The sequence below is a fragment of the Polyodon spathula genome, chromosome 2 (genome assembly GCF_017654505.1).
Source record: "Polyodon spathula isolate WHYD16114869_AA chromosome 2, ASM1765450v1, whole genome shotgun sequence".
NCBI classification, from domain to species: Eukaryota; Metazoa; Chordata; class Actinopteri; order Acipenseriformes; family Polyodontidae; genus Polyodon; species Polyodon spathula.
Window position 1 is genome coordinate 77655682 of NC_054535.1, and position 14246 is coordinate 77669927.

A 14246-nucleotide genomic window follows, 5' to 3' on the forward strand; every position below is an offset into this window, starting at 1 on the left:
AAGTATTTTAGTTCCTGAGGATTCCTATAGTATAGTAACTGGTAAAATGACATACAGTGCCAAGAAAAAGTTTGAAAACCCCTTAGGATTTTCACACATTTCAAACCTAAAATATCATTAGAACTTAATCTAAGTCCTATTAATAGATAAAGATAACCTGATTAAACAAATTACACAAAACATGATACTTTTTCAACATTTATTCATCCACAAATGATTCAACATTCAATATCCATGTTTGAAAAAGTATGTGAACCTTTAGATCCAGTAACTGGTGGCACCCCCTTGAGCAGCAGTGGCTTCAACTAAGTGTTTCCTATAACTGTTGGTCAGTCTCTCACATCGGTTTTGAAGAATTGTGGCCCATTCCTCCTTAAAGGATTGCTTTAATTCGGTGACATTTGAGGGCTTCCTTGCATGGACAGCTCGCTTCAGGTCCTGCCACAACATTTCGATGGGGTTTAGGTCCGGACTTTGACTAGGCCATTCTAAAACGTGGAATTTCTTCTTCTGCAGCCATTCTTTTGTAGATCCACTTGTATGTTTAGGATCATTGTCTTCCTGTATGACCCACTTTTGGTTCAGCTTCAGCTCACGGACGGATGGCCTGACATTCTCCTCTAGAGTCTTCTGATACAATGCAGAATTTATGGTTGTGTCAATGATGGCAAGCCCTTCAAGTGCTGAGACAGCAAAGCAGTCCCAAACCATCAAGCTCCCACCACCATGCTTGACAGTTGAGATGAGGTTCTTCTGTTTGAACGCAGTGCTTGGTTTTTGCCAAACATAACGTTTCTCATTGAGGCCAAAAAGTTCTACCTTTGACTCGTCTGTCCAGAAAACATTGTACCAGAAGTCTTGTGGATCACCTATGTGCTCTATGGTGAACTTTAGGTGGGCATGCAATTTTTTGTTTAGAGAGCAGTGGTTTCCTCCTGGCTATCCTTCCATGAACACCGTTCTTGTTCAGTCTTTTTCTGATAGTTGAGTCATGAACACTCACATTAGCCAAGGCAAGAGTGGCCTGCAGATCCTTGGATGTTACTGTGGGGTTCTTTGTGACTTCCTTGATGATTTTCCAGTTTGTTCTTGGAGAGATTTTGGTAGGACGACTGCTCCTGGGTAGAATGACTGTAGTCTTGAATCTGTCTGACAGTGGTTTTGTAACCCTTTCTAGACTGATGAACATCAATAACTGTTTTTCTGAGGTCCTCAGAGATTTCTTTTGATCATGTCATGACGTGTTTTCACACACCTGTATGGTGAAGACCAAACTCACAAAGTTTCTGATCTTTATATAGGGTGGGGCCTCCCAAACTCACCACTGAAGATCTACCTAATGATTTAAAGACCTGATTCTAATTATCGCCTTAACTGAGCTGATAAAACCAGGGGTTCACATACTTTTTCACATACCCTGAATCTTAATTACTCATTGTTTGTCTAATTCATACATCGTTTTGTTTCAAAAGAGATGGAACTGGTTAATATAAACCCTATTGAATATTTAAGAAAGGCTATCATGGTAAAACTACGGAATTTCCATAATTATCACTGGGGTTCACAAACTCTTTCTTGGCACAGTAACAACTGCGTTAAGGCCTGGGTGGGGGTGTACTGGTATATTAGTTCACTCTTTTAAAGGGGAAGTAGCTACAGTATGTTGGATTCCATTATTTCACATAATGACCCGGAGAAAAATAATGACTACACCTTCTGATAGTATTAGGAAATTTGAGAAATTAACCATACCAAGAAGACATGAAACTTGAGACGACAAATCTGAAGCATTTGTGACCAATGTGACTGCTGAAGAGCTCTACGAGTCAAGTTTAATGATGCTTGTAGCATGAAAGTGTGAAAAACTTTATCGTGTCTGAGGAATACAGGTAATTATTTCTTCATCCTGTGGCCCTGAACAGGTTCTCTGGAACTAACACAGCCACACAGGAACTGATTCCACAAACTGATCTCATCCTAAATGCTCTTCAATGTCAGTGCAGTAGCACAACTATGTATGGCAATGCAGCGGTTTAATACTTAGGCATGTAGAACCTACAACAGTAATTACTGAAAATAATGCCATATTTGTTTTATACATGTAAAAAAGCTTTGGAAAAAACTCTTTTGTTTTGTAAATAAACATCTGTGGCAGCAGTTTTGTGGTTTTGCATTATACATGTATACCGTACAATTTGGAGCACTAATAAATATGAATCCTACATCAGTTTACTGCTAAGCATGTCCTTTACTGTATGCCATGGTGGCTCCTGTTAAGAGGACTTTAAATTACACTGGCTCAGCTACAGGCATGGAGTGGTTCTGTTCTGCTGAGTAAAAGCCCGGTGGCTGTCTCTTAAAATAACAGTGTCTAACCTAAATTACAATATCATTTCAGCACAGCCTGAAACAAAGTACTAACGTGGCGGCAGCTATCTGTGTGCCAGATTGGACTGTCTTCATATTGGAAATACAATATGAAATCACAAGTTCTGGTTTTTCACCCCCTATTACACCCAAGTATCTTATGCTTTGCAAAACAGAAAGTTAGTAAACTTGCTCTTGTGACTGCAGTTCCCTTTTAATGTGACTTCCGGTTCCTTGAAAGAGCAAACCAGGCAACTTCAGCAAAGCTGCAGCTCGATTTCAATTATTCAAGTTCCCTTTTCTCCAGTAGCAGTTTGCGAAAGTTAATTTTCAGTTACAGAATGATCTACACAGTACCACCCTATTTTAGTTTTATCTAGATAAACTTCCAATATTTTTGTTTATGCGGTGTGGTTTTGTTAGTCTGCTGCCAAAGACACTTTTTCATCAGCTCATGTCTCCTAAACTGTATCAGATTCTGACTTCATATTTTCCTTGATATGGAAACTCCTGCTAATAAATATGGCTGCCAACACTGTGGTCGTGTATTTTTTTCAGACTGAAGAGACAAAACGTTTTGAGTTATTAGTTTCACTTTCGATACACAACTGTATTCAGTGATTCCCAAAATACAACCATTTGTGGCAGGAACGTTCCAGTCACACCACCTCATATCTCTGAGACCATTTCAGGAACTGCATCTGCAAAGTAACACTACAGGCCAAGTATGTCACTGACCCTGATATTAACCAAGGTCTTTAGATTTTTTGTTTTCTCATGATAGAGACAGCATACTTTGAGATGTTTTTGTTTGTACTATATCCATGTACTATACTTATTGTAGGCTAACAGAAAGGCATACTAGCTCACTGGTTTATGTCATAAACCTATCTGCCTCATACCTGGTTAAGCAGCCTGTGTCTGCTCAGTTGTATGTGAATGTGACCAAAATCAGAGACTTTGAAAGGGCAAGCAAGCATTAAATTACATTACTCAAGGGGCTTATGTCATTCTAAATGGTGTTGGTGAGAAGATGTGGGTTTACAACAGGACTGTACATATATACTGTTGTAACAGGGAGAGATCTGTACTGACTCTGCTGGCGTGTTCACGGGCTGCAGGAAGAGGGCGGCAGTCGCCCAACAACCGCCTGTGAGTCATGGCAATGACACGGGGAGGTGGGAAAGTGGGTGTGTGGACTTTCCCCCTCTCTGAATGGCTGAGAGGCGGGTCTTGGGTGATTGCTGGTCCTATAAAATAACGCTCTGCTGTTTCCTCAGGTCTGCCCACTTAGACGCACCAAGAGTGCGGAAGCTTTGATTCAGGACCGGGAATCAGCCGGGAGAAAAGAAAGATTCACAGCGAGAAAGAGAGAGCAGGGAACCCTTGGGCAGACCCCGACGTATTGTAAAAGAGCAGGCTAGATAGCTGACAGAATAGGGCGGTGATCCGGGTCGTGCGGGTAGCGGTGACCGGGATAACGCTGCCGAGTGCAGCACCTTTTATTTGTAGTTTTATTACTGTTTTATTTTCCCTTGTTCTTTTCGCCTTCTGTTTTCATTATTATTTCTTTGAGCACCTGCGAGTGCATTTGCTGTTCGTTTACCAGCTGTGGTATTTCCGTGGTGCTGTCTATCATCGTTGATAGGCAGCCCACGGTCAACAGTGCCCTCTGCCGGAGAAAAATAAGAACCGGTCTAAAATAAAACTGGGCACCTGTGTGGTGTTTCCAAGTACACCTGTCTGTCTCCTGGTCAGTGAATTACCCACACCCCTTCCACAACTGTACATACAATATCCCTCTGCAAGTCTGTCCTGTTACTTTTGTATGAGGTTCACCTATTTGTGCACTGCTGGATTAATCATTCAAAATAAAGAACAATGATATATTCAAATTCTGGGGTCATGGTGTATAAAACCAAGGGACCACCAAGTACAGTACATAGTCTCCTGTCATCTCCAGATCACTCAATCTCCAAAAAGAATTTCTACTATTAAAAACCAAATCCATACAAATTAAAATACATTTATTGCGAAAACTGACACTAAGGTGTTAAATTAAATATGGCAAGCTTAATTTTTTGCTCTTTTTTTTTTTTTTTAGGTCAACACTCAAAACAAAAATGAAACATTTGGGAATATCTCCCGCTGGTCTTTTTATTCACATTCTATAGCTGGATTTCATCTTGCCTCCCCCCGCAAAATCAGTTGAGAGATAAAACTCATGTAGAGGAAATGGATGGTCATCATCAGGTCAAGACTTCCTTCCTCTTTATCCAACTGCAGTCACCAACCAAGGCATCTGCTCAAACACGTCCTGCCAACACAGTCTGCGCAGCTGGCTGGGAGGAAAGGCTTTCCCCAGACATCTCAAGAAATGAGTCAGCCACTGTGTGTGACTCCAGAAAGCCAGCAGCCGTCTGCCTGAACAGCAACAGCTCAGACTGTCTCTGCAGTGGGCTGGACAGCGACCGCGGTTACAGGAACCTGGAGAAAACATTGAAGTTTCCCATGCAGTCACACCTTAACAGCAGTGGCAGAGAAATGAGCCAAATAGCTCCTCCGGCTAGGAGTGGGACTCCAGTTTCCCATTCAGTACCTACTGATATAGTGAACTGCGAAAACACAAACTACCTACATTCAGCAGCGACTACAGACAGACACGAGACTGGAATTCAAAGTCCTGGACTGAGCACAGAGGCTGAAGAAAGTGAGAATCCCTTGAAGCATTCAAACTCCTTGACCAGTCAGTCTCCAACAAACAGGGGCTACATCTCCAAAGCAAGAAGTCAACCACTCTCCACCACCACAAAAAAGGATGGAATCTGGTGGAAAGTGGAAGTCAATAAGCCAACGCTGGTGGATGCACCAATTTTCTACAAAAGCCCCGAAAGCAAAACATTTACATCTGCTGTCATAGAAAGGTCAGCCCAATTAACTGGACTATATAAAAAAACAGGAGATACTAACCCTATCACCACCTCACCTGTCTCACAACAGCCGTGCACAATAAAGAGGGTTTCACCCAGCCCTAGGACAGTTCAAACGGTAAGACAGCATACTGGCTTATGTCTTAATTTATGCAAAAGGTGTAAATTTATAATTTATACAATATTGTGCTTTAGTTTTGGAAAGATACCCCACTTTATATTTAGTAATGCTAACAAAACTAATCAATGTTATTTAGATTTTGAGAATGATTTTCCAGAATTTGTAAGTGATTACATACATTGTGTCTGTCTATCTATCTATCTATCTATCTATCTATCTATCTATCTATCTATCTATCTATCTATCTATCTATCTATCTATATTTTTATTCTTCAGACAAACCAAAGTCCTTTGGATAGTTGGCTGCTTTATTGATTATTGTGGAAACAGTTTTAAAACCTTTTATGAAAAGGGTTGCTAAATAAATGCACAGAAGCATTTTATTTGCTTGAAGTTTTTGGCTAGTTTAATGGCTCATCAGAGCCCACCAATCTTCTACACTGGTGAGTCATTTAATGAGAACACTGAACTAGTCCAAAAAGCTAAAGCTCCATAGCTCCCACCTAGATAAAAAGATTGATATAATTAGAGTCGTCCGGTCTTCATTCCTGTCTGGTAATGGTGCAGAAAGACATTGGAGCAAACCCCTCTGTGCGTGGCAGGATTTTGACCTGTGGTCAAATTTAGGTTTTTGTCCACACAGTTCCTAACAGGGTTCAGGGAACCCTATTCATGTAATTTACTCCTTACACCTGTTACCCATCCACTCATAGGTAAATGAATACTGGTGCAGTACAAGAAAGAAGAGCTATGTATATTTATATTAAAGTATTTTTTCTTCAAAATGGTTTTCCAAGGAGCATGCTTGCCTTTATTTTTTACACAGTTAAATTCTTATATATATATATATCTGTGCGAAACTAAATACACAGGTTGTGCTTTACTTGCATTAAACTCCCTATCATTTTAAAAGAATGCATGCTACAGTAAGTGTCCTAACAGACTGACTGCAATTCAATCTGCGGAACTCTCAAAGCACAGGTACAGAGTATAGCATGATGCTTTCCATTTAGCTGTATTCAAAAATAGAATATGTCAGGTGTCATAAAATATTATTTGTAGATGTTTTTAGACATATAATAAGTATATGAAAACTGTGACAGATTGTGCAAATATATTATGCTTATTATGCTCTTAATCTTGAGAATGAAAACTAGTGTTGCAATGGTTCATTTTCATAAAGGATTAGCATGTTGTGGAGCTGTTTGGAATGTTGTTATTTAAAAGCACAAAAAAAACCCCAAAACAAGTGCATTTAAAGAAAAAGGTAAATCTAGCCCCATACTTTGATGTAGTTTTTCTATTACTTGAAGGAAGTTGCTTTTGTGTTGCTGTAATTCATGGTTTTAATGTTTGGCCCGACCCTATACTGCTTCCCTTCCTGTCTTTATATTTTCTGCATCAATGGTTTGTTGCTTTGTGTTAAAACTGACTTGGTAGCTATTCTAAAGTCACAACAAATAACAATAAAAGAGTTGAGGAAAAACAAACTCATACAATAAAAGAGCAATTAAATACAATATATTTTTTACATACTGTAATTGCTTTATGCCACGTCCTTATTTAAAAGTAATATTATAATACACTGGTATTACCAAATACACTATCCAAACAATCAAAAATCAATCAAGCAATCAAATTAATAAAATCAATTTCAATTAAAAGAAATTATAAATCAATTAAATATAGACAGTTACCACTCAAGGCTGCATGAAATGTAATAGTTACATTTAAATAATGTAACTATTAATAGTAAAAGCTGAATGCTCCATTTTAGCCCCCCCCCTAGAGTTTCTAATTCGATATCCTTGACATAGATTTTGTAGGATTCAACTCTGACTGACAGTTCTTCCCTATGACAAAAATGTTTTATTTAGATCTACAAGGTATTTTAATAGTAGCCTTAATACTACCCTAACACAATATTTTTCCTAATACTAACACAAATACCTTATATACTCTTATTATAAGTTATAGCAATGATGAGAAAAGTATTTTTAACAATGGTAAAATCTCAAACCTCAGAGCTGGAAGTAAAACTCTGTTGGTCACGGCAATATTATGGATCTCAAGTAAGGAACTGAGGTACAGTACAGTGAAAATGAAAGGAAAGTGTATTAAACACAACTTTGTAAAATATAATATTGCATTAGGAGACAATCCAACGTCGATTTGGTATTTACATTTTGTCATTCCAGCCAGTTTGAAATGTTCAGGTGCTTCCTTGAGCAAACAACTGCTCCTTTTCCTTTGTCCTCGTGCTGTATAAGCACCAAACTGGATCTGAACTTCTAGTGCATCTTAAAAATTCACTTCCTTCAAATTTCAGGGTGAAATTACCCCATGTACTCCCACACACTGTGCCTCTTTGCATGTACTGTATGTAAAAATTATATTTATGAGCGAAAAAGTATTAATTACCCCCATTGCAGATGCTGTACACATGTCACAATTTAGGATCGGTCTACCCTAAATTAGCTAACATCCCTGTGGCCAGGGATGTTAGCTAATAGTACAGTATATAGTAGAGAGTCAATTATCCAATCTTTGATCTGTCTAATCATCCGAACGCACCTGCAAGCACGTTATGAATTATGTGTGGTGTATTATGCACACAGCTTCTGTTGCTAAAACGACGATGAGCAGAATGAGGCAAATGATGTTACAGAATTATTCAGACCACCCAAACTTTAGATGGAGCATTGTGTGCTTTAAATTGTCGCAGTTAAGTAAATTAAAACAGTCGCCTCGTTATTGATTTTTCTTCTATTTCGTCACTAAGGGCTGGAGATCCCGTCTATGTTATTGAGCAGTTAAGAACTTTTATTTTATTCAGTTCAATTGCAAGTTATTACAATGCCTTAACAGCAAGTATTTATGACCCTAGGAATAACCAGCAGCCCCACATCCTGTGATGTCAGAGTACAGTGTGGAAGATATGGGGTCATTAACTCCTGCAAATAATTAGGTGCTAATCCATTCAGGGCCTTGTAAGTTAACAGCAAAATCTTAAAATCAATTCTATACTGCACAGGGAATCAATGTAAAGAGGCCAAAACAGGGGTAATATGTTCACTTTTTCTGATTTTAGTCAGCATTCTAGCAGTGATATTACTAGTATATCGGTCCCAATTAGTTTAGATAATAATTGACTCTCTACTGTACTTGTTTTGGTTATCTCAAGTACACTTCCCCGTTTCTTTAGAGTGATGAAACCCCTCAATTCGTTTAAGCAATATTGAATTATTAAAATTCTTTCTTCAGTCATAAGTCTACAAACTGTAATATGAGTAATAGCAATAGAAGATTGTGGTTATAACATGAATTAACAGTGAGAGTAACAAAAACACAGAGGATCTGATCTTACGGTCACACTTGGGAGGAGGTTTGACATTTTAAGTTCAATCTTCTTGTTATCTTACCCTGGCTCTGGAGCATATGTTAGCTTGCAGTAAAATGTCGCCCTCTACTGTAGTATGAGGCTGTGAAAATTACAATTGAAAGAATAAATTAAACTGAATCAACCAATAAAAATAGAAAACATACTGAGAAAAGTTATGAAACTGGCAAGCAATAAATTTGAATTATTAACTTACACATTTCAAAGGTAGCCTCTTCTGTGAAACGTTCACAGACACAACAAAACATTTACATTTTTAAGATGTTTCAAATATACTGCAATTGCATTTATTTTCGCCATCCTGTTAACTTTCTGAGTGGCGATTTGCTCTACTGCTTCAATATTGGATATTGTTTCATCTGAAGCCACCTGTAATTATCTAATATTATGGAATTCTAGTTGTTTGCTCCTTTTGAGTGGTTTCTTATTCCAAATAAATCACATGATGTGGTGCCTTTTTAACTCTACTGACCCCACCTTCTTCATACTGTTACTATGGGGACAAGAGTGGTGACCTTTCAACTCTTCTGTCCTCATAGTAACAGTATGAAGAAGAAGAAGGTAGGGTCGCAGAGTGAACAATCACTTGATTTCTTTGGAATCACAAAGTAAGCAAAAGAGGCTGGCAACTAGGACTCCAGAGGCGTAGATAATTCAAGATGTCAGATATAATTTCTTGATTTTGGATTGTTTTGAAAGAGATTAATTTGATTCATTTTAAATTACACATGTGTTACAGAGTAGCATTTGAGCAAGAATGCAAAAGTATGGGTATATTAGTGGGTGAAACGGTTTAAAACGTTCTCACGTTCAACAGACCTTGTCAGCATGTTTTCTTGAAAAATATTTTTCTTTTTTAATACATAACATAAGATGTTCATGCATACAATGATGTGACTGATGCTTCTTTTATGCAAGTCCACGCTATCATTTGAAAGACTCCAAATATATTTATGGAGCAGCTTAAGCCCCTTTCACACTGGCATGCTCTACCTGGGTCAGAACCTACCCGGGTCAGAAAGGGTGCTCTACATTGTGAATTACTTGTTTGGAATGTACAACAAGGTGCCCTGGAATTTACTGGCGTTGCTCTAAAGCTATGTCTTCTCTCCTTGCATATATACTGTAAGAATAAGTCTAATGGCACAGATGTATTTCAAAACTGAATCAAATCTTGTTCAAATCTGGCATGTTATCTCAGGACTGACTATGTATATGTAAAAATATAAGCTGTTATTTATCTTATAGGTTTGGACTTTAGGATCTTTGCCAGTGTACATACTAGCTCCCACCGTGGTATATTTACCTTACTCAAGAAGCAATGAAGGGGCTCATTATAAATTTGCAGAGTTTAAATATACAGAATGGCATTCCTGGGATCTTTCCTGTTTTGGTTTTTAGGTATCTGTATTTGAAACAGACCACAAAAATATTGTGTAGATATTTAACCCTGTATTTTTACATATTTGTACATTCTCTTTTAAAGGTCTGCCTGACCTGTCCTGCTGTTTTCTGCCCGCCATGCAGTCTTGGTTGGAAACATTCCACTTTAAAAGTAATGGTTAATACAAACTCAAGTTACCTCTGAAAGTAGCATTTATCAAAAGTACTCTTGATTTAAAGGCTGTTATATTTTACTCATGCAAAATACATTTTACCTAGTTTCAAGCTGTTAAACAATTTACTCGCAAACCCAAAACCACATCTAGTGAAATGCACAGAGAAGGGTAAACACGCCCCCTTGCGTTCTGTGGGACTGTAGCTGTATTAGAAGACAGCATATCTGCCCTGTGTAACAGTGTTCACTTCAGGGCAGCTGTGTTGCAGACGAATTATTGAGAGATGTGGCTGTAGCATCTTATTCTCTAGTCAGCTGAGGTGAGCTGGCTGATTGGTTATTGATTGTGCGAAAGCTGCAGGAAGGGCATTATGAAGGATGCGGGCATACTGACAATAGCACAATTCTACAGCTTACGTCTTTGTTTCTTTGGGAAGAGGGTTTAGATGGGCATTCTGTGAATTTGGTTTGGGTTGGATTCAAGTGGCCACCACCGAACCAACGAACGGCACCAAAAAGTGAAGGATAGAATAGGTATAACACTAGCAATACACACTAACAATTCTTTATCCAGTACTAATTTCTCTAGGCCAATCAATTTAAAAAAAAAAATCACAAAAAGGAAGAAGAAACTCCATTGCAGTGATGGTTCCCCTTTTATTTGTCTGTTCCTCATTTACACATGCAAGCCCTTTTGTGAAGAAAACACATCACATGCAACTCTAAAGCAAATTAGAAACTGGCGTTGACTTTACGGGCTCGTAAATAATACGTTTGACTTGTTTATTTCTTGTTTGGTAACTTTATTGGGTGTTTTTTCATCTCTGAAGAAATTGTGCGGGTGACGATTAGTAGTAAAGTCCTTTGAGAATCTAACCCTGTGTGTTTATGAAACAGATGTCCTGACATGTACAGTATGCAGAATAAGAAGATTCCGCTCAAATTCTGCTCAGCATGCATACACACCAGAGCTATTTCTGTCCTTTTTTTAAACCATAGTTGTTCTTTGGCAAAACACATGCTGCTTGATGTGTTCAGTCTGTTCTGAACTACTTTTTTATGAGTCCCAAATGTATCAATAATGTAATACAACCCTAGACCCTGTATATTTCACTTTACAAGGGCACTTTCTTTTAGCTTCAGGGAGATAGTTGTAATTGCACATTGAATCACTGACTGGATGTCAAGATGTAGCACTTTAACAGTATTCTATACAACTACCTCTAAGTGAAACAAACCTTTTGACTAGACTTGTTTTTATCTTTGATATTTGTTGAATGACACAGTCACTAAGCAAGAATACCTCAGGTATGTTCCGTTTTAATAGTCAAATCTGATTGCACCATGTCATCTTTACGAGAGGATGTTGTTTTTTATAGTTTTTACTTATGTGTACTCAAGATCAGACACCAGGGTATGTTGGCTTAACCCTTTCTTTACATTCTGTACACATACTCTAGTTTTCAGCTGCAGCTTCTCCTGCTATTCTTTGTTTTTATAACTTATATGTCTAAACCACCTGCTCTATATTAATCCACTCTCTTGACTTACAAGGCAGTGAGGTTCAAGGATTGTCTGTATATCTGCAACATAGGGTTGGTTCCCTTATACCAGTGTTGCTCTCAAGGTCATTGGATACTGCCATTCTATGTAATTGTACCTGGCTTTAGGGTGTGGCCTGCATTAAAGTAATACACATAACTTCTGAGTGACAGGCATTATTATACTTAAGAGATACGTATATAGAGTGCTGAGAACGGTCTTCACAATGGATTTGCTCAGTGACCTTCTTCTGAAAGAAGGACTTGTGCAAACGTTTAATAATTCACTTACAGTATGTTTTATATATATCTCCACAGGTATATATTGCACAATGCTCACTGGACAATACCAAGCTTAATAATATAATGATATACTTTTATAGGTGCCTTGATTAAATTGTCTTGATTAAACTCTCTTATAAAAACTGAGTTTACCTTTCACAAAATGTTCTTGAAGTCTTTCTCCTTCACTTCTCCACTGCCTCCTTCACAACTGCTTCTCCAATCCCAGCAGTCAATGGTCCTCTGCCACCTGGCCTTGGTTGACCTCAATTGAGGGTGAATCCTATTAGATCTGGAAGGCAAGATCCAGGGCCAAACTGTCTAATCATTCCATACTGTAATCCATTACATCTAGCAAAGCCGTTACTCGCTCTTGGAATAATGAGCCATTTGTGATGTATTTAATTTCTGTCATATGCTGTAGTGATCTTTCCTCCCAATGGTAATTCATGTTTGTGTCTAGTATACCTTTCACTCAAAACAACAAAAAAGATCTTCACAATTTTTATTATTTGCTGTTTTGGTCTTGCAAAAAAAAGGGATTGAATAAACCTGTGTGACCTTAATAATGGATTAATCATGGGACATAAGTCACAGTGACTTTGGAATGAGCATGCAATATGATCTTAACAGCATCATGTGTTAACAATATATCAGTCATGACTCATCGCACCAAAATGGCAAGCAAACAGCCTGATTTCCATAAGGTTCAGTGAAAGGAATGCATACTAATTATTACCCTGTGATAGGGGAGACCTGTGCTGGCTATCAGGCGTATACATGATCCTGCAGGGGGAGGTCAGGAGCCATGTGGGATGTCCCTGTCAATCACGGCAATGACAGGGTGTGTCACGTCTCTCTCTCTCTCTGAGTGGTCAGGAGGCGGGTCTTGGGGAGGTCAATCGACCAATAAAACGGACGCTTTGCTGTTCCTTCATTCTTGCCCTATAATTCTTCTTTACTTCATTGCTTTTATTGTGCATCATTATGCACACTCCAGATCATGTTGCCCTATAATTCTTCTTTACTTCATTGCTTTTATTGTGCATCATTATGCACACTCCAGATCATGTTGACTGCTCCATTTGTTTACCTTGTGTTTCATCTTTGTGCCACTCTGCACCTCTACAAAATACAGCAGGACATTAAAAATTAAATCTGCAATCCATTGTAGCCCAGAGAAGCTAAACATATGTAAACAAAGATGCATTTATTATAATAGGGGGGAGCAATTTCACTCGCCAAGTTAAATGACAAAGGAAGTGCAAGACTACTATTATGGTACCTGAGATAGATATATATATATATATATATATATATATATATATATATATATATATATATATATATATATATATATATATATATATATATTTATATTTGTGTGCTGTTCAGAGAATTATAAGTGAAAAATCCTGTTCACTGACTGTACAGCAATATTTAACAGGCGCAGAGCTGACTCATTGGAAGCGGTTTTACCAGCAGTTATATCATTTTGCTGGCTGGTAGCCTTGCGGTATAATGCTGTTCAACGGCAGGAAAGCAAACCCAGAGTCAGAAGCTTATGGCAAGCCATCGGGGCCACAAACATACTGACACAACGCGTAAGAAAGTGACCGAGAACCGGTATTGATCAAAGCGTAAAGAAAATTGTGATTAGACAACGCATCCTAAAAACAATGGTAAACACCAAAAGGGCCATAATGTTAAAACCCAACGCGTAGTGAAATATATGATACGCGTAGCACAAAGAGCCAATGGGGGAATAGTATAGTTTAGGGGGCGTAATAATTCACGCAACAGCCAATCAAGGCTTTTTTTTTTAAAACTTTGTATGTAGATAAGGTCATTAACTCGTCTCGTGCATAAAATAGGCCTAATTTACAAATTAATTCATGATATTGCAACCTAAATAATATTTAAGTTTTAATTGCTCATTAGCCTAAATTCCACATTTATCCACGGAGAGGGAGTAGACACCCTAAGAGGAGACACAAATATACTGTAACAACATTAGTTTCGTACCGTTTACATTTTAATGTTTAAA

General features: G+C 38.1%; 1 protein-coding gene across 1 annotated transcript in view; it reads left to right on the forward strand.

The window, feature by feature from the left end:
- LOC121301016 (PH and SEC7 domain-containing protein 2-like) overlaps positions 1 to 14246 on the forward strand; it is a 117584-nt gene that overhangs the window by 4310 nt on the left and 99028 nt on the right. Inside the window, exon 2 of the mRNA XM_041230093.1 lies at positions 4472 to 5415. Within this exon, the coding sequence (XP_041086027.1) occupies positions 4603 to 5415 (813 nt within the window). The 5' untranslated portion in view covers positions 4472 to 4602. The remainder of the gene's footprint in view (positions 1 to 4471; positions 5416 to 14246) is intronic.